We start from the raw sequence: 21,177 nt of genomic DNA, 5'->3' as shown, positions 1-21,177 counted from the left end.
GAAAACTGCGCCCAGCACCTGTTAAATGCAGACGCTGCACCTGTGAAAAGCGCGCCCAGCACCTGTGAAATGCGCAGACGCTGCACCTGTGAAAAGCGCGCCCAGCACTTGTGAAATGCGCAAACGCTGCACCTGTGAAAAGCGCGTCCAGCACCCGTGAAAAGCGAGCCCAGCAGCTGTGAAATGTGCAGACGCTGCACCTGTGAAAAGCGCGCCCAGCACCTGTGAAATGCGCAGACACTGCACCTGTGAAAAGCGAGCCCAGCACCTGTGAAATGCACAGACGCTGCACCTGTGAAAAGCGCGCCCAGCACCTGTTAAATGCAGACGCTGCACCTGTGAAAAGCGCGCCCAGCACCTGTGAAATGCGCGCCCAGCTCTTGTGAAATGCGCAGACGCTGCACCTGTGAAAAGCGAGCCCAGCACTTGTGAAATGCGCAGACGCAGCACCTGTGAAAAGCGCGCCCAGAACCTGTGAAATGCGCAGACGCTGCACCTGTGAAAAGTGCGCCCAGCACCTGTGAAATGCGCAGACGCTGCACCTGTGAAAAGCGCGCCCAGCACCTGTGAAATGCGCAGACACTGCACCTGTGAAAAGCGAGCCTAGCACCTGTGAAATGCAGACGCTGCACCTGTGAAAAGTGCGCCCAGCACCTGTTAAATGCAGACGCTGCACCTGTGAAAAGCGCGCCCAGCACCTGTGAAATGCGCGCCCAGCACTTGTGAAATGCGCAGACACTGCACCTGTGAAAAGCGAGCCCAGCACTTGTGAAATGCGCAGACGCAGCACCTGTGAAAAGTGCGCCCAGCACCTGTTAAATGCAGACGCTGCACCTGTGAAAAGCGCACCCAGCACCTGTGAAATGCGCGCCCAGCACTTGTGAAATGCGCAGACGCTGCACCTGTGAAAAGCGCGTCCAGCGCCTGTGAAATGCGCAGACGCAGCACCCGTGAAAAGCGAGCCCAGCACCTGCGAAATGCGCAGACGCTGCACCTGTGAAAAGCGAGCCCAGCACCTGTGAAATGCACAGACGCTGCACCTGTGAAAAGTGCGCCCAGCACCTGTGAAATGCACAGTCGCTGCACCTGTGAAAAGTGCGCCCAGCACCTGTGAAATGCACAGACGCTGCACCTGTGAAAAGCGCGCCCAGCACCTGTGAAATGCGCGCCCAGCACTTGTGAAATGCGCAGACGCTGCACCTGTGAAAAGCGAGCCCAGCACGTGTGAAATGCGCAGACGCAGCACCTGTGAAAAGCGCAGACGCACCTGTGAAAAGTGCGCCCAGAACCTGTGAAATGCGCAGACGCTGCACCTGTGAAAAGCGCGCCCAGCACCTGTGAAAAGCGAGCCCAACACCTGTGAAATGCAGACGCTGCACCTGTGAAAAGTGCGCCCAGCACCTGTTAAATGCAGACGCTGCACATGTGAAAAGCGCGCCCAGCACTTGTGAAATGCGCAGACGCTGCACCTGTGAAAAGCGCGTCCAGCGCCTGTGAAATGAGCAGACGCAGCAACCGTGAAAAGCGAGCCCAGCACCTGTGAAATGCGCAGACGCTGCACCTGTGAAAAGCGCGCCCAGCACCTGTGAAATGCGCAGACGCTGCACCTGTGAAACGTGCGCCCAGCACCTGTGAAATGCAGACGCTGCACCTGTGAAAAGCGAGCCCAGCATCTGTGAAATGCGCAGACGCTGCACCTGTGAAAAGCGAGCCCAGCACTTGTGAAATGCACAGACGCAGCACCTGTGAAAAACGAGCCCAGCACCTGTGAAATGTGCAGACGTGGCACCTGTCAAACACGCCCAGCACCTGTGAAATGCGCAGACGCTGCACCGCTGAAAAGCGCGCCCAGCACCTGCAAAATGCGCAGACGCTGCACCTGTGAAAAGTGCGCCCAGAACCTGTGAAATGCAGACGCTGCACCTGTGAAAAGCGCGCCCAGCACCTGTGAAATGGGCAGACGCTGCACCTGTGAAAAGCGTGCCCAGCACCTGTGAAATGTGCGCCCAGCACCTGCAAAATGCGCAGACGCTGCACCTGTGAAAAGCGCGCCCAGGACCTGTGAAATGCAGACGCTGCACCTGTGAAAAGCGTGCCCAGCACCTGTGAAATGCGCAGACGCTGCACCTGTGAAAAGCGCGCCCAGCACCTGTGAAATGCGCAGACACTGCACCTGTGAAAAGCGCGTCCAGCACCTGTGAAATGCGCAGACGCAGCACCCGTGAAAAGCGAGCCCAGCACCTGTGAAATGCGCAGACGCTGCACCCGTGAAAAGCGAGCCCAGCACCTGTGAAATGCGCAGACGCAGCACCTGTGAAAAGCGCAGACGCACCTATGAAAAGTGCGCCCAGCACCTGTGAAATGCGCAGACGCACCTGTGAAAAGTGCGCCCAGCACCTGTGAAATGCGCAGACGCTGCACCTGTGAAAAGCGCGCCCAGCACCTGTGAAAAGCGAGCCCAGCACCTGTGAAATGCGCAGACACTGCACCTGTGAAAAGCGAGCCCAGCACCTGTGAAATGCACAGACGCTGCACCTGTGAAAAGCGAGCCCAGCACCTGTTAAATGCAGACGCTGCACCTGTGAAAAGTGCGCCCAGCACCTGTGAAATGCGCGCCCAGCACCTGTGAAATGCGCAGACGCTGCACCTGTGAAAAGCGAGCCCAGCACTTGTGAAATGCGCAGAGGCAGCACCTGTGAAAAGTGCGCCCAGCACCTGTGAAATGCGCGCCCAGCACTTGTGAAATGCGCAGACGCTGCACCTGTGAAAAGCGCGTCCAGCGCCTGTGAAATGCGCAGACGCAGCACCCGTGAAAAGCGAGCCCAGCACCTGTGAAATGCGCAGACGCTGCACCTGTGAAAAGCGCGCCCAGCACCTGTGAAATGCGCAGACACTGCACCTGTGAAAAGCGAGCCCAGCACCTGTGAAATGCGCAGACGCTGCACCTGTGAAAAGCGCGCCCAGCACCTGTGAAATGCGCAGACACTGCACCTGTGAAAAGCGAGCCCAGCACCTGTGAAATGCACAGACGCTGCACCTGTGAAAAGTGCGCCCAGCACCTGTTAAATGCAGACGCTGCACCTGTGAAAAGCGCGCCCAGCACCTGTGAAATGCGCGCCCAGGACTTGTGAAATGCGCAGACGCTGCACCTGTGAAAAGCGAGCCCAGCACTTGTGAAATGCGCAGATGCAGCACCTGTGAAAAGCGCAGACGCACCTGTGAAAAGTGCGCCCAGAACCTGTGAAATGCGCAGACGCTGCACCTGTGAAAAGTGCGCCCAGCACCTGTGAAATGCGCAGACGCTGCACCTGTGAAAAGCGCGCCCAGCACCTGTGAAATGCGCAGACACTGCACCTGTGAAAAGCGAGCCCAGCACCTGTAAAATGCAGACGCTGCACCTGTGAAAAGTGCGCCCAGCACCTGTTAAATGCAGACGCTGCACATGTGAAAAGCGCACCCAGCACCTGTGAAATGCGCAGACGCTGCACCTGTGAAAAGCGCGCCCAGCACTTGTGAAATGCGCAGACGCTGCACCTGTGAAAAGCGCGTCCAGCGCCTGTGAAATGCGCAGACGCAGCACCCGTGAAAAGCGAGCCCAGCACCTGTGAAATGCGCAGACGCTGCACCTGTGAAAAGCGCGCCCAGAACCTGTGAAATGCACAGACGCTGCACCTGTGAAAAGTGCGCCAAGCACCTGTTAAATGCAGACGCTGCACCTGTGAAAAGCGCGCCCAGCGCCTGTGAAATCCACAGACGCTGCACCTGTGAAAAGCGCGCCCAGCACTTGTGAAATGCGCAGACGCTGCACCTGTGAAAAGCGCGCCCAGCACCTGTGAAATGCGCAGACGCACCCGTGAAAAGCGAGCCCAGCACCTGTGAAATGCGCAGACTCCACCTGTGAAAAGCGCAGACGCTGCACCTGTGAAAAGCGAGCCCAGCACCTGTGAAATGTGCAGACGCTGCACCGCTGAAAAGCGCGCCCAGCACCTGCAAAATGCGCAGACGCTGCACCTGTGAAAAGCGCGCCCAGAACCTGTGAAATGCAGACGCTGCCCTTGTGAAAAGCGCGCCCAGCACCTGTGAAATGCGCAGACGCTGCACCTGTGAAAAGCGTGCCCAGCACCTGTGAAATGTGCGCCCAGCACCTGCAAAATGCGCAGACGCTGCACCTGTGAAAAGCAGACGCTGCACCTGTGAAAAGCGAGCCCAGCACCTGTGAAATGCGCAGACGCTGCACCTGTGAAAAGCGCGCCCAGCACTTGTGAAATGCGCAGACGCTGCACCTGTGAAAAGCGCGTCCAGCACCTGTGAAATGCGCAGACGCAGCACCCATGAAAAGCGAGCCCAGCACCTGTGAAATGCGCAGACGCTGCACCCGTGAAAAGCGCGCCCAGCACCTGTGAAATGCGCAGACGCTGCACCTGTGAAAAGCGAGCCCAGCACCTGTGAAATGCGCAGACGCTGCACCTGTGAAAAGCGAGCCCAGCACCTGTGAAATGCGCAGACGCTGCACTTGTGAAAAGCGCAGACGCACCTGTGAAAAGTGCGCCCAGCACCTGTGAAATGCGCAGACGCACCTGTGAAAAGTGCGCCCAGCACCTGTGAAATGCGCAGACGCTGCACCTGTGAAAAGCGCGCCCAGCACCTGTGAAATGCGCAGACACTGCACCTGTGAAAAGCAAGCCCAGCACCTGTGAAATGCACAGACGCTGCACCTGTGAAAAGCGAGCCCAGCACCTGTTAAATGCAGACGCTGCACCTGTGAAAAGCGCGCCCAGCACCTGTGAAATGCGCGCCCAGCACTTGTGAAAAGCGAGCCCAGCACTTGTGAAATGCGCAGACGCAGCACCTGTGAAAAGTGCGCCCAGCACCTGTTAAATGCAGACGCTGCACCTGTGAAAAGCGCACCCAGCACCTGTGAAATGCGCAGACGCTGCACCTGTGAAAAGCGCGTCCAGCGCCTGTGAAATGCGCAGACGCAGCACCCGTGAAAAGCAAGCCCAGCACCTGTGAAATGCGCAGACGCTGCACCTGTGAAAACCGCGCCCAGCACCTGTGAAATGCGCAGACACTGCACCTGTGAAAAGCGAGCCCAGCACCTGTGAAATGCACAGACGCTGCACCTGTGAAAAGCGAGCCCAGCACCTGTGAAATGCGCAGACGCTGCACCTGTGAAAAGCGCAGACGCACCTGTGAAAAGTGCACCCAGCACCTGTGAAATGCGCAGACGCACCTGTGAAAAGTGCGCCCAGCACCTGTGAAATGCGCAGACGCTGCACCTGTGAAAAGCGCGCCCAGCACCTGTGAAATGCGCAGACACTGCACCTGTGAAAAGCGAGCCCAGCACCTGTGAAATGCAGACGCTGCACCTGTGAAAAGCGAGCCCAGCACCTGTTAAATGCAGACGCAGCACCTGTGAAAAGCGCGCCCAGCACCTGTGAAATGCGCAGACGCTGCACCTGTGAAAAGTGCGCCCAGCACCTGTGAAATGCGCAGACACTGCACCTGTGAAAAGCGAGCCCAGCACCTGTGAAATGCACAGACGCTGCACCTGTGAAAACTGCGCCCAGCACCTGTTAAATGCAGACGCTGCACCTGTGAAAAGCGCGCCCAGCACCTGTGAAATGCGCAGACGCTGCACCTGTGAAAAGCACACCCAGCACCTGTGAAATGCGCAGATGCTGCACCTGTGAAAAGCGAGCCCAGCACCTGTGAAATGCGCAGACGCTGCACCTGTGAAAAGCGAGCCCAGCACCTGTGAAATGCGCAGACGCAGCATCTGTGAAAAGCAAGCCCAGCACCTGTGAAATGCGCAGACGCTGCACCTGTGAAAAGCGAGCCCAGCACCTGTGAAATGTGCAGACGCTGCACCTGTCAAACACGCCCAGCACCTGTGAAATGCGCAGACGCTGCACCGCTGAAAAGCGCGCCAAGCACCTGCAAAATGCGCAGACGCTGCACCTGTGAAAAGCGTGCCCAGCACCTGTGAAATGTGCGCCCAGCACCTGCAAAATGCGCAGACGCTGCACCTGTGAAAAGCGCGCCCAGGACCTGTGAAATGCAGACGCTGCACCTGTGAAAAGCGCGCCCAGCACCTGTGAAATGCGCAGACGCTGAACCTGTGAAAAGCGCGCCCAGCACCTGTGAAATGCGCGCCCAGCACCTGTGAAATGCGCAGACGCTGCACCTGTGAAAAGCGCGCCCAGCACCTGTGAAATGCACGCCCAGCACCTGTGAAATGCGCAGACGCAGCACCTGTGAAAAGCGAGCCCAGCACCTGTGAAATGCGCAGACGCACCTGTGAAAAGCGCGCCCAGCACCTGTGAAATGCGCAGACACTGCACCTGTGAAAAGCGCGCCCAGCACCTGTGAAATGCGCAGACGCAGCACCTGTGAAAAGTGCGCCCAGCACCTGTTAAATGCAGACGCTGTACCTGTGAAAAGTGCGCCCAGCACCTGTTAAATGCAAACGCTGCACCTGTGAAAAGCGAGCCCATGTCTTGTGAAATGCGCAGACGCAGCACCTGTGAAAAGCGAGCCCAGCACCTGTGAAATGCGCAGACGCACCTGTGAAAAGCGCGCCCAGCACCTGTGAAATGCGCAGACGCAGCACCTGTGAAAAGCGCGCCCAGCACCTGTGAAATGCGCAGACGCAGCACCTGTGAAAAGCGCGCCCAGCACCTGTGAAATGCGCAGACGCTGCACCTGTCAAAGGAGAGCCCAGCACCTGTGAAATGCGCAGACGCTGCACCTGTGAAAAGCGAGCCCAGCACCTGTGAAATGCGCAGACGCTGCACCTGTGAAATGCGAGCCCAGCACCTGTGAAATGCGCAGACACTGCACCTGTGAAAAGCGAGCTCAGCACCTGTTAAATGCAGACGCTGCACCTGTGAAAAGCGCGCCCAGCACCTGTGAAAAGCGAGCCCAGCACCTGTGAAATGCGCAGATGCTGCACCTGTGAAAAGCGAGCCCAGCACCTGTGAAATGCGCAGACGCTGCACCTGTGAAAAGCGAGCCCAGCACCTGTGAAATGCGCAGACGCAGCATCTGTGAAAAGCAAGCCCAGCACCTGTGAAATGCGCAGACGCTGCACCTGTGAAAAGCGAGCCCAGCACCTGTGAAATGTGCAGACGCTGCACCTGTCAAACACGCCCAGCACCTGTGAAATGCGCAGACGCTGCACCGCTGAAAAGCGCGCCAAGCACCTGCAAAATGCGCAGACGCTGCACCTGTGAAAAGCGTGCCCAGCACCTGTGAAATGTGCGCCCAGCACCTGCAAAATGCGCAGACGCTGCACCTGTGAAAAGCGCGCCCGGGACCTGTGAAATGCAGACGCTGCACCTGTGAAAAGCGCGCCCAGCACCTGTGAAATGCGCAGACGCTGAACCTGTGAAAAGCGCGCCCAGCACCTGTGAAATGCGCGCCCAGCACCTGTGAAATGCGCAGACGCTGCACCTGTGAAAAGCGCGCCCAGCACCTGTGAAATGCACGCCAAGCACCTGTGAAATGCGCAGACGCAGCACCTGTGAAAAGCGCGCCCAGCACCTGTGAAATGCGCAGACACTGCACCTGTGAAAAGCGCGCCCAGCACCTGTGAAATGCGCAGACACTGCACCTGTGAAAAGCGCGCCCAGCACCTGTGAAATGCGCAGACGCAGCACCTGTGAAAAGTGCGCCCAGCACCTGTTAAATGCAGACGCTGTACCTGTGAAAAGTGCGCCCAGCACCTGTTAAATGCAGACGCTGCACCTGTGAAAAGCGAGCCCATGTCTTGTGAAATGCGCAGACGCAGCACCTGTGAAAAGCGAGCCCAGCACCTGTGAAATGCGCAGACGCACCTGTGAAAAGCGCGCCCAGCACCTGTGAAATGCGCAGACGCAGCACCTGTGAAAAGCGCGCCCAGCACCTGTGAAATGCGCAGACGCAGCACCTGTGAAAAGCGCGCCCAGCACCTGTGAAATGCGCAGACGCTGCACCTGTCAAAGGAGAGCCCAGCACCTGTGAAATGCGCAGACGCTGCACCTGTGAAAAGCGAGCCCAGCACCTGTGAAATGCGCAGACGCTGCACCTGTGAAAAGCGAGCCCAGCACCTGTGAAATGCGCAGACGCTGCACCTGTGAAAAGCGAGCCCAGCACCTGTGAAATGCGCAGACGCTGCACCTGTGAAAAGCGAGCCCAGCACCTGTGAAATGCGCAGACGCTGCACCTGTGAAAAGCGAGCCCAGCACTTGTGAAATGCGCAGACGCAGCACCTGTGAAAAGAGCAGACGCACCTGTGAAAAGTGCGCCCAGAACCTGTGAAATGCGCAGACGCTGCACCTGTGAAAAGTGCGCCCAGCACCTGTGAAATGCGCAGACGCTGCACCTGTGAAAAGCGCGCCCAGCACCTGTGAAATGCGCAGACACTGCACCTCTGAAAAGCGAGCCCAGCACCTGTGAAATGCACAGACGCTGCACCTGTGAAAAGTGCGCCCAGCACCTGTTAAATGCAGATGCTGCACCTGTGAAAAGCGCGCCCAGCACCTGTGAAATGCGCAGACGCTGCACCTGTGAAAAGCGCGCCCAGCATTTGTGAAATGCGCAGACGCTGCACCTGTGAAAAGCGCGTCCAGCACCTGTGAAATGCGCAGACGCAGCACCCGTGAAAAGCGAGCCCAGCAGCTGTGAAATGCGCAGACGCTGCACCTGTGAAAAGCGCGCCCAGCACCTGTGAAATGCGCGCCCAGCACTTGTGAAATGCGCAGACGCTGCACCTGTGAAAAGTGCGCCCAGCACCTGTGAAATGCAGACGCTGCACCTGTGAAAAGCGCGCCCAGCACCTGTGAAATGCGCGCCCAGCACTTGTGAAATGCGCAGACGCTGCAACTGTGAAAAGCGAGCCCAGCACCTGTGAAATGCGCAGACGCTGCACCTGTGAAAAGCGAGCCCAGCACCTGTGAAATGCGCAGACACTGCACCTGTGAAAAGCGAGCCCAGCACTTGTGAAATGCGCAGACGCAGCACCTGTGAAAAGCGCAGACGCACCTGTGAAAAGTGCGCCCAGAACCTGTGAAATGCGCAGACGCTGCACCTGTGAAAAGTGCGCCCAGCACCTGTGAAATGCGCAGACACTGCACCTGTGAAAAGCGAGCCCAGCACCTGTGAAATGCACAGACGCTGCACCTGTGAAAACTGCGCCCAGCACCTGTTAAATGCAGACGCTGCACCTGTGAAAAGCGCGCCCAGCACCTGTGAAATGCGCAGACGCTGCACCTGTGAAAAGCGCGCCCAGCACTTGTGAAATGCGCAAACGCTGCACCTGTGAAAAGCGCGTCCAGCACCCGTGAAAAGCGAGCCCAGCAGCTGTGAAATGTGCAGACGCTGCACCTGTGAAAAGCGCGCCCAGCACCTGTGAAATGCGCAGACACTGCACCTGTGAAAAGCGCGCCCAGCACCTGTGAAATGCGCAGACGCAGCACCTGTGAAAAGTGCGCCCAGCACCTGTTAAATGCAGACGCTGTACCTGTGAAAAGTGCGCCCAGCACCTGTTAAATGCAAACGCTGCACCTGTGAAAAGCGAGCCCATGTCTTGTGAAATGCGCAGACGCAGCACCTGTGAAAAGCGAGCCCAGCACCTGTGAAATGCGCAGACGCACCTGTGAAAAGCGCGCCCAGCACCTGTGAAATGCGCAGACGCAGCACCTGTGAAAAGCGCGCCCAGCACCTGTGAAATGCGCAGACGCAGCACCTGTGAAAAGCGCGCCCAGCACCTGTGAAATGCGCAGACGCTGCACCTGTCAAAGGAGAGCCCAGCACCTGTGAAATGCGCAGACGCTGCACCTGTGAAAAGCGAGCCCAGCACCTGTGAAATGCGCAGACGCTGCACCTGTGAAATGCGAGCCCAGCACCTGTGAAATGCGCAGACACTGCACCTGTGAAAAGCGAGCTCAGCACCTGTTAAATGCAGACGCTGCACCTGTGAAAAGCGCGCCCAGCACCTGTGAAAAGCGAGCCCAGCACCTGTGAAATGCGCAGATGCTGCACCTGTGAAAAGCGAGCCCAGCACCTGTGAAATGCGCAGACGCTGCACCTGTGAAAAGCGAGCCCAGCACCTGTGAAATGCGCAGACGCAGCATCTGTGAAAAGCAAGCCCAGCACCTGTGAAATGCGCAGACGCTGCACCTGTGAAAAGCGAGCCCAGCACCTGTGAAATGTGCAGACGCTGCACCTGTCAAACACGCCCAGCACCTGTGAAATGCGCAGACGCTGCACCGCTGAAAAGCGCGCCAAGCACCTGCAAAATGCGCAGACGCTGCACCTGTGAAAAGCGTGCCCAGCACCTGTGAAATGTGCGCCCAGCACCTGCAAAATGCGCAGACGCTGCACCTGTGAAAAGCGCGCCCGGGACCTGTGAAATGCAGACGCTGCACCTGTGAAAAGCGCGCCCAGCACCTGTGAAATGCGCAGACGCTGAACCTGTGAAAAGCGCGCCCAGCACCTGTGAAATGCGCGCCCAGCACCTGTGAAATGCGCAGACGCTGCACCTGTGAAAAGCGCGCCCAGCACCTGTGAAATGCACGCCCAGCACCTGTGAAATGCGCAGACGCAGCACCTGTGAAAAGCGCGCCCAGCACCTGTGAAATGCGCAGACACTGCACCTGTGAAAAGCGCGCCCAGCACCTGTGAAATGCGCAGACACTGCACCTGTGAAAAGCGCGCCCAGCACCTGTGAAATGCGCAGACGCAGCACCTGTGAAAAGTGCGCCCAGCACCTGTTAAATGCAGACGCTGTACCTGTGAAAAGTGCGCCCAGCACCTGTTAAATGCAGACGCTGCACCTGTGAAAAGCGAGCCCATGTCTTGTGAAATGCGCAGACGCAGCACCTGTGAAAAGCGAGCCCAGCACCTGTGAAATGCGCAGACGCACCTGTGAAAAGCGCGCCCAGCACCTGTGAAATGCGCAGACGCAGCACCTGTGAAAAGCGCGCCCAGCACCTGTGAAATGCGCAGACGCAGCACCTGTGAAAAGCGCGCCCAGCACCTGTGAAATGCGCAGACGCTGCACCTGTCAAAGGAGAGCCCAGCACCTGTGAAATGCGCAGACGCTGCACCTGTGAAAAGCGAGCCCAGCACCTGTGAAATGCGCAGACGCTGCACCTGTGAAAAGCGAGCCCAGCACCTGTGAAATGCGCAGACGCTGCACCTGTGAAAAGCGAGCCCAGCACCTGTGAAATGCGCAGACGCTGCACCTGTGAAAAGCGAGCCCAGCACCTGTGAAATGCGCAGACGCTGCACCTGTGAAAAGCGAGCCCAGCACTTGTGAAATGCGCAGACGCAGCACCTGTGAAAAGAGCAGACGCACCTGTGAAAAGTGCGCCCAGAACCTGTGAAATGCGCAGACGCTGCACCTGTGAAAAGTGCGCCCAGCACCTGTGAAATGCGCAGACGCTGCACCTGTGAAAAGCGCGCCCAGCACCTGTGAAATGCGCAGACACTGCACCTCTGAAAAGCGAGCCCAGCACCTGTGAAATGCACAGACGCTGCACCTGTGAAAAGTGCGCCCAGCACCTGTTAAATGCAGATGCTGCACCTGTGAAAAGCGCGCCCAGCACCTGTGAAATGCGCAGACGCTGCACCTGTGAAAAGCGCGCCCAGCATTTGTGAAATGCGCAGACGCTGCACCTGTGAAAAGCGCGTCCAGCACCTGTGAAATGCGCAGACGCAGCACCCGTGAAAAGCGAGCCCAGCAGCTGTGAAATGCGCAGACGCTGCACCTGTGAAAAGCGCGCCCAGCACCTGTGAAATGCGCGCCCAGCACTTGTGAAATGCGCAGACGCTGCACCTGTGAAAAGTGCGCCCAGCACCTGTGAAATGCAGACGCTGCACCTGTGAAAAGCGCGCCCAGCACCTGTGAAATGCGCGCCCAGCACTTGTGAAATGCGCAGACGCTGCAACTGTGAAAAGCGAGCCCAGCACCTGTGAAATGCGCAGACGCTGCACCTGTGAAAAGCGAGCCCAGCACCTGTGAAATGCGCAGACACTGCACCTGTGAAAAGCGAGCCCAGCACTTGTGAAATGCGCAGACGCAGCACCTGTGAAAAGCGCAGACGCACCTGTGAAAAGTGCGCCCAGAACCTGTGAAATGCGCAGACGCTGCACCTGTGAAAAGTGCGCCCAGCACCTGTGAAATGCGCAGACACTGCACCTGTGAAAAGCGAGCCCAGCACCTGTGAAATGCACAGACGCTGCACCTGTGAAAACTGCGCCCAGCACCTGTTAAATGCAGACGCTGCACCTGTGAAAAGCGCGCCCAGCACCTGTGAAATGCGCAGACGCTGCACCTGTGAAAAGCGCGCCCAGCACTTGTGAAATGCGCAAACGCTGCACCTGTGAAAAGCGCGTCCAGCACCCGTGAAAAGCGAGCCCAGCAGCTGTGAAATGTGCAGACGCTGCACCTGTGAAAAGCGCGCCCAGCACCTGTGAAATGCGCAGACACTGCACCTGTGAAAAGCGAGCCCAGCACCTGTGAAATGCACAGACGCTGCACCTGTGAAAAGCGCGCCCAGCACCTGTTAAATGCAGACGCTGCACCTGTGAAAAGCGCGCCCAGCACCTGTGAAATGCGCGCCCAGCTCTTGTGAAATGCGCAGACGCTGCACCTGTGAAAAGCGAGCCCAGCACTTGTGAAATGCGCAGACGCAGCACCTGTGAAAAGCGCGCCCAGAACCTGTGAAATGCGCAGACGCTGCACCTGTGAAAAGTGCGCCCAGCACCTGTGAAATGCGCAGACGCTGCACCTGTGAAAAGCGCGCCCAGCACCTGTGAAATGCGCAGACACTGCACCTGTGAAAAGCGAGCCTAGCACCTGTGAAATGCAGACGCTGCACCTGTGAAAAGTGCGCCCAGCACCTGTTAAATGCAGACGCTGCACCTGTGAAAAGCGCGCCCAGCACCTGTGAAATGCGCGCCCAGCACTTGTGAAATGCGCAGACACTGCACCTGTGAAAAGCGAGCCCAGCACTTGTGAAATGCGCAGACGCAGCACCTGTGAAAAGTGCGCCCAGCACCTGTTAAATGCAGACGCTGCACCTGTGAAAAGCGCACCCAGCACCTGTGAAATGCGCGCCCAGCACTTGTGAAATGCGCAGACGCTGCACCTGTGAAAAGCGCGTCCAGCGCCTGTGAAATGCGCAGACGCAGCACCCGTGAAAAGCGAGCCCAGCACCTGCGAAATGCGCAGACGCTGCACCTGTGAAAAGCGAGCCCAGCACCTGTGAAATGCACAGACGCTGCACCTGTGAAAAGTGCGCCCAGCACCTGTGAAATGCACAGTCGCTGCACCTGTGAAAAGTGCGCCCAGCACCTGTGAAATGCACAGACGCTGCACCTGTGAAAAGCGCGCCCAGCACCTGTGAAATGCGCGCCCAGCACTTGTGAAATGCGCAGACGCTGCACCTGTGAAAAGCGAGCCCAGCACGTGTGAAATGCGCAGACGCAGCACCTGTGAAAAGCGCAGACGCACCTGTGAAAAGTGCGCCCAGAACCTGTGAAATGCGCAGACGCTGCACCTGTGAAAAGCGCGCCCAGCACCTGTGAAAAGCGAGCCCAACACCTGTGAAATGCAGACGCTGCACCTGTGAAAAGTGCGCCCAGCACCTGTTAAATGCAGACGCTGCACATGTGAAAAGCGCGCCCAGCACTTGTGAAATGCGCAGACGCTGCACCTGTGAAAAGCGCGTCCAGCGCCTGTGAAATGAGCAGACGCAGCAACCGTGAAAAGCGAGCCCAGCACCTGTGAAATGCGCAGACGCTGCACCTGTGAAAAGCGCGCCCAGCACCTGTGAAATGCGCAGACGCTGCACCTGTGAAACGTGCGCCCAGCACCTGTGAAATGCAGACGCTGCACCTGTGAAAAGCGAGCCCAGCATCTGTGAAATGCGCAGACGCTGCTGAAATGCACAGACGCAGCACCTGTGAAAAACGAGCCCAGCACCTGTGAAATGTGCAGACGTGGCACCTGTCAAACACGCCCAGCACCTGTGAAATGCGCAGACGCTGCACCGCTGAAAAGCGCGCCCAGCACCTGCAAAATGCGCAGACGCTGCACCTGTGAAAAGTGCGCCCAGAACCTGTGAAATGCAGACGCTGCACCTGTGAAAAGCGCGCCCAGCACCTGTGAAATGGGCAGACGCTGCACCTGTGAAAAGCGTGCCCAGCACCTGTGAAATGTGCGCCCAGCACCTGCAAAATGCGCAGACGCTGCACCTGTGAAAAGCGCGCCCAGGACCTGTGAAATGCAGACGCTGCACCTGTGAAAAGCGTGCCCAGCACCTGTGAAATGCGCAGACGCTGCACCTGTGAAAAGCGCGCCCAGCACCTGTGAAATGCGCAGACACTGCACCTGTGAAAAGCGCGTCCAGCACCTGTGAAATGCGCAGACGCAGCACCCGTGAAAAGCGAGCCCAGCACCTGTGAAATGCGCAGACGCTGCACCCGTGAAAAGCGAGCCCAGCACCTGTGAAATGCGCAGACGCAGCACCTGTGAAAAGCGCAGACGCACCTATGAAAAGTGCGCCCAGCACCTGTGAAATGCGCAGACGCACCTGTGAAAAGTGCGCCCAGCACCTGTGAAATGCGCAGACGCTGCACCTGTGAAAAGCGCGCCCAGCACCTGTGAAAAGCGAGCCCAGCACCTGTGAAATGCGCAGACACTGCACCTGTGAAAAGCGAGCCCAGCACCTGTGAAATGCACAGACGCTGCACCTGTGAAAAGCGAGCCCAGCACCTGTTAAATGCAGACGCTGCACCTGTGAAAAGTGCGCCCAGCACCTGTGAAATGCGCGCCCAGCACCTGTGAAATGCGCAGACGCTGCACCTGTGAAAAGCGAGCCCAGCACTTGTGAAATGCGCAGAGGCAGCACCTGTGAAAAGTGCGCCCAGCACCTGTGAAATGCGCGCCCAGCACTTGTGAAATGCGCAGACGCTGCACCTGTGAAAAGCGCGTCCAGCGCCTGTGAAATGCGCAGACGCAGCACCCGTGAAAAGCGAGCCCAGCACCTGTGAAATGCGCAGACGCTGCACCTGTGAAAAGCGCGCCCAGCACCTGTGAAATGCGCAGACACTGCACCTGTGAAAAGCGAGCCCAGCACCTGTGAAATGCGCAGACGCTGCACCTGTGAAAAGCGCGCCCAGCACCTGTGAAATGCGCAGACACTGCACCTGTGAAAAGCGAGCCCAGCACCTGTGAAATGCACAGACGCTGCACCTGTGAAAAGTGCGCCCAGCACCTGTTAAATGCAGACGCTGCACCTGTGAAAAGCGCGCCCAGCACCTGTGAAATGCGCGCCCAGGACTTGTGAAATGCGCAGACGCTGCACCTGTGAAAAGCGAGCCCAGCACTTGTGAAATGCGCAGATGCAGCACCTGTGAAAAGCGCAGACGCACCTGTGAAAAGTGCGCCCAGAACCTGTGAAATGCGCAGACGCTGCACCTGTGAAAAGTGCGCCCAGCACCTGTGAAATGCGCAGACGCTGCACCTGTGAAAAGCGCGCCCAGCACCTGTGAAATGCGCAGACACTGCACCTGTGAAAAGCGAGCCCAGCACCTGTAAAATGCAGACGCTGCACCTGTGAAAAGTGCGCCCAGCACCTGTTAAATGCAGACGCTGCACATGTGAAAAGCGCACCCAGCACCTGTGAAATGCGCAGACGCTGCACCTGTGAAAAGCACGCCCAGCACTTGTGAAATGCGCAGACGCTGCACCTGTGAAAAGCGCGTCCAGCGCCTGTGAAATGCGCAGACGCAGCACCCGTGAAAAGCGAGCCCAGCACCTGTGAAATGCGCAGACGCTGCACCTGTGAAAAGCGCGCCCAGAACCTGTGAAATGCACAGACGCTGCACCTGTGAAAAGTGCGCCAAGCACCTGTTAAATGCAGACGCTGCACCTGTGAAAAGCGCGCCCAGCGCCTGTGAAATCCACAGACGCTGCACCTGTGAAAAGCGCGCCCAGCACTTGTGAAATGCGCAGACGCTGCACCTGTGAAAAGCGCGCCCAGCACCTGTGAAATGCGCAGACGCACCCGTGAAAAGCGAGCCCAGCACCTGTGAAATGCGCAGACTCCACCTGTGAAAAGCGCAGACGCTGCACCTGTGAAAAGCGAGCCCAGCACCTGTGAAATGTGCAGACGCTGCACCGCTGAAAAGCGCGCCCAGCACCTGCAAAATGCGCAGACGCTGCACCTGTGAAAAGCGCGCCCAGAACCTGTGAAATGCAGACGCTGCCCTTGTGAAAAGCGCGCCCAGCACCTGTGAAATGCGCAGACGCTGCACCTGTGAAAAGCGTGCCCAGCACCTGTGAAATGTGCGCCCAGCACCTGCAAAATGCGCAGACGCTGCACCTGTGAAAAGCAGACGCTGCACCTGTGAAAAGCGAGCCCAGCACCTGTGAAATGCGCAGACGCTGCACCTGTGAAAAGCGCGCCCAGCACTTGTGAAATGCGCAGACGCTGCACCTGTGAAAAGCGCGTCCAGCACCTGTGAAATGCGCAGACGCAGCACCCATGAAAAGCGAGCCCAGCACCTGTGAAATGCGCAGACGCTGCACCCGTGAAAAGCGCGCCCAGCACCTGTGAAATGCGCAGACGCTGCACCTGTGAAAAGCGAGCCCAGCACCTGTGAAATGCGCAGACGCTGCACCTGTGAAAAGCGAGCCCAGCACCTGTGAAATGCGCAGACGCTGCACTTGTGAAAAGCGCAGACGCACCTGTGAAAAGTGCGCCCAGCACCTGTGAAATGCGCAGACGCACCTGTGAAAAGTGCGCCCAGCACCTGTGAAATGCGCAGACGCTGCACCTGTGAAAAGCGCGCCCAGCACCTGTGAAATGCGCAGACACTGCACCTGTGAAAAGCAAGCCCAGCACCTGTGAAATGCACAGACGCTGCACCTGTGAAAAGCGAGCCCAGCACCTGTTAAATGCAGACGCTGCACCTGTGAAAAGCGCGCCCAGCACCTGTGAAATGCGCGCCCAGCACTTGTGAAAAGCGAGCCCAGCACTTGTGAAATGCGCAGACGCAGCACCTGTGAAAAGTGCGCCCAGCACCTGTTAAATGCAGACGCTGCACCTGTGAAAAGCGCACCCAGCACCTGTGAAATGCGCAGACGCTGCACCTGTGAAAAGCGCGTCCAGCGCCTGTGAAATGCGCAGACGCAGCACCCGTGAAAAGCAAGCCCAGCACCTGTGAAATGCGCAGACGCTGCACCTGTGAAAACCGCGCCCAGCACCTGTGAAATGCGCAGACACTGCACCTGTGAAAAGCGAGCCCAGCACCTGTGAAATGCACAGACGCTGCACCTGTGAAAAGCGAGCCCAGCACCTGTGAAATGCGCAGACGCTGCACCTGTGAAAAGCGCAGACGCACCTGTGAAAAGTGCACCCAGCACCTGTGAAATGCGCAGACGCACCTGTGAAAAGTGCGCCCAGCACCTGTGAAATGCGCAGACGCTGCACCTGTGAAAAGCGCGCCCAGCACCTGTGAAATGCGCAGACACTGCACCTGTGAAAAGCGAGCCCAGCACCTGTGAAATGCAGACGCTGCACCTGTGAAAAGCGAGCCCAGCACCTGTTAAATGCAGACGCAGCACCTGTGAAAAGCGCGCCCAGCACCTGTGAAATGCGCAGACGCTGCACCTGTGAAAAGCACACCCAGCACCTGTGAAATGCACAGACGCTGCACCTGTGAAAAGCGAGCCCAGCACCTGTTAAATGCAGACACTGCACCTGTGAAAAGCGCGCCCAGCACCTGTGAAATGCGCGCCCAGCACTTGTGAAAAGCGAGCCCAGCACTTGTGAAAAGCGCAGATGCAGTACCTGTGAAAAGTGCGCCCAGCACCTGTTAAATGCAGACGCTGCACCTGTGAAAAGCGCACCCAGCACCTGTGAAATGCGCGCCCAGCACTTGTGAAATGCGCAGACGCTGCACCTGTGAAAAGCGCGTCCAGCGCCTGTGAAATGCGCAGACGCAGCACCCGTGAAAAGCAAGCCCAGCACCTGTGAAATGCGCAGACGCTGCACCTGTGAAAAGTGCACCCAGCACCTGTTAAATGCAGACGCTGCACCTGTGAAAAGCGCGCCCAGCACCTGTGAAATGCGCGCCCAGCACTTGTGAAATGCGCAGACGCTGCACCTGTGAAAAGCAAGCCCAGCACTTGTGAAATGCGCAGACGCAGCACCTGTGAAAAGCGCAGACGCACCTGTGAAAAGTGCGCCCAGAACCTGTGAAATGCGCAGACGCTGCACCTGTGAAAAGTGCGCCCAGCACCTGTGAAATGCGCAGACGCTGCACCTGTGAAAAGCGCGCCCAGCACCTGTGAAATGCGCAGACACTGCACCTGTGAAAAGCGAGCCCAGCACCTGTAAAATGCAGACGCTGCACCTGTGAAAAGTGCGCCCAGCACCTGTTAAATGCAGACGCTGCACATGTGAAAAGCGCACCCAGCACCTGTGAAATGCGCAGACGCTGCACCTGTGAAAAGCGCGCCCAGCACTTGTGAAATGCGCAGACGCTGCACCTGTGAAAAGCGCGTCCAGTGCCTGTGAAATGCGCAGACGCAGCACCCGTGAAAAGCGAGCCCAGCGCCTGTGAAATGCGCAGACGCTGCACCTGTGAAAAGCGCGCCCAGCACCTGTGAAATGCGCAGACGCTGCACCTGTGAAATGCACAGACGCTGCACCTGTGAAAAGTGCGCCAAGCACCTGTTAAATGCAGACGCTGCACCTGTGAAAAGCGCGCCCAGCACCTGTGAAATCCGCAGACGCTGCACCTGTGAATAGCGCGTCCAGCACCTGTGAAATGCGCAGACGCTGCACCCGTGAAAAGCGCAGACGCTGCACCTGTGAAAAGCGCAGACGCTGCACCTGTGAAAAGCGAGCCCAGCACTTGTGAAATGCGCAGACGCACCTGTGAAAAGCGAGCCCAGCACCTGTGAAATGCGCAGACGCTGCACCTGTGAAAAGTGCGCCCAGCACCTGTGAAATGCAGACGCTGCACCTGTGAAAAGTGCGCCAAGCACCTGTTAAATGCAGACGCTGCACCTGTGAAAAGCGCGCCCAGCACCTGTGAAATCCGCAGACGCTGCACCTGTGAATAGCGCGTCCAGCACCTGTGAAATGCGCAGACGCAGCACCCGTGAAAAGCGAGCCCAGCACCTGTGAAATGCGCAGACGCTGCACCTGTGAAAAGCGCAGACGCTGCACCTGTGAAAAGCGAGCCCAGCACTTGTGAAATGCGCAGACGCAGCACCTGTGAAAAGCGAGCCCAGCACCTGTGAAATGCGCAGACGCTGCACCTGTGAAAAGTGCGCCCAGCACCTGTGAAATGCACAGACGCTGCACCTGTGAAAAGTGCGCCAAGCACCTGTTAAATGCAGACGCTGCACCTGTGAAAAGCGCGCCCAGCACCTGTGAAATCCGCAGACGCTGCACCTGTGAATAGCGCGTCCAGCACCTGTGAAATGCGCAGACGCAGCACCCGTGAAAAGCGAGCCCAGCACCTGTGAAATGCGCAGACGCTGCACCTGTGAAAAGCGCAGACGCTGCACCTGTGAAAAGCGAGCCCAGCACTTGTGAAATGCGCAGACGCAGCACCTGTGAAAAGCGAGCCCAGCACCTGTGAAATGTGCAGACGCTGCACCTGTCAAACACGCCCAGCACCTGTGAAATGCGCAGACGCTGCACCGCTGAAAAGCGCGCCCAGCACCTGCAAAATGCGCAGACGCTGCACCTGTGAAAAGCACGCCCAGAACCTGTGAAATGTGCGCCCAGCACCTGCAAAATGCGCAGACGCTGCACCTGTGAAAAGCAGACGCTGCACCTGTGAAAAGCGATCCCAGCACCTGTGAAAAGCGCGCCCAGCACCTGTGAAATGCGCAGACGCTGCACCTGTGAAAAGCGCGTCCAGCACCTGTGAAATGCGCAGACGCAGCACCCGTGAAAAGCGAGCCCAGCACCTGTGAAATGCGCAGACACTGCACCCGTGAAAAGCGCAGACGCTGCACCCGTGAAAAGCGCACCCAGCACCTGTGAAATGCGCAGACGCTGCACCTGTGAAAAGCGAGCCCAGCACCTGTGAAATGCGCAGACGCTGCACCTGTGAAAAGCGCAGACGCACCTGTGAAAAGTGCACCCAGCACCTGTGAAATGCGCAGATGCACCTGTGAAAAGTGCGCCCAGCACCTGTGAAATGCGCAGACGCTGCACCTGTGAAAAGCGCGCCCAGCACCTGTGAAATGCGCAGACACTGCACCTGTGAAAAGCGAGCCCAGCACCTGTTAAATGCAGACGCAGCACCTGTGAAAAGCGAGCCCAGCACTTGTGAAATGCGCAGACGCTGCACCTGTGAAAAGCGCGTCCAGCACCTGTGAAATGCGCAGACGCAGCACCCGTGAAAAGCGCGCCCAGCACCTGTGAAATGCGCAGACGCAGCACCCGTGAAAAGCGCGCCCAGCACCTGTGAAATGCGCAGACGCTGCACCCGTGAAAAGCGCGCCCAGCACCTGTGAAATGCGCAGACGCTGCACCTGTGAAATGCGCAGACGCTGCACCTGTGAAAAGCGCAGACGCACCTGTGAAAAGTGCGCCCAGCACCTGTGAAATGCGCAGACGCACCTGTGAAAAGTGCGCCCAGCACCTGTGAAATGCGCAGACGCTGCACCTGTGAAAAGCGAGCCCAGCACCTGTGAAATGCGCAGACGCTGCACCTGTGAAATGCGCAGACGCTGCACCTGTGAAATGCGCCGCGTCCGGTAAAAATGCGCGCTCATGAATGCGCGCCGCCGCCTTCTGCGAATCTGCGCGCTCTTGAATGTGCGACTTTCCCAGCCTGCCCCAGGATCTGGATGTGAGCGCGCTCATAAATGCACCGCCCTCACTCAAACCAATCAGCACTGCAGCTCACAAACACTGCCACCCCCTGACACGCCCACTACAGAACTAAACTGCGAACCAAATACTCGCGTCCCGGCCCATACTCCAATGCGAGTAACTGACTCCCTGACGGCGGCCCTGTGTGACTGACTGATTCCCCAGCCCGGATCCCTCACACTATATATATCACTGGTGACGTCACCGCTCTGTTTCCTCACACCTCTCGCCGTTATCAGACGCGAGGCCTGTCCTTTTATCTGTACTGCGCATGCGCTGA

The 21,177-nt window shown here is 58.0% G+C and overlaps 1 protein-coding gene across 8 annotated transcripts in view; it reads right to left on the bottom strand.

The window, feature by feature from the left end:
- The window catches only part of LOC141055654 (uncharacterized), a 42,329-nt gene that overhangs the window by 8,240 nt on the left and 12,912 nt on the right, over positions 1-21,177 (bottom strand). The window contains exon 1 of one of the 8 annotated variants that reach the window (XR_012221506.1): positions 21,121-21,176. The exons of 3 other annotated variants lie outside the window; for them this stretch is intronic. Coding sequence is in view for 3 of the 5 variants with exons in the window: in XM_073552323.1 (XP_073408424.1) it covers positions 20,814-20,888 (75 nt within the window). In the remaining 2 variants the exon portion in view is untranslated. Of the gene's footprint in view, positions 1-20,734; positions 20,928-20,979; positions 21,048-21,120; position 21,177 lie in introns of those variants that run through there. 4 more of the 8 variants (XR_012221504.1, XM_073552324.1, XM_073552325.1 and 1 more) reach the window with 4 other exon arrangements.

The sequence above is a fragment of the Dendrobates tinctorius genome, unplaced genomic scaffold (genome assembly GCF_039654945.1).
Source record: "Dendrobates tinctorius isolate UK_male_01 unplaced genomic scaffold, ASM3965494v1 ptg000189l, whole genome shotgun sequence".
Classification (NCBI taxonomy): domain Eukaryota; kingdom Metazoa; phylum Chordata; class Amphibia; order Anura; family Dendrobatidae; genus Dendrobates; species Dendrobates tinctorius.
Note: the sequence above shows the minus strand (reverse complement) of the source record. Positions and strands in the feature narration are given on the sequence as shown.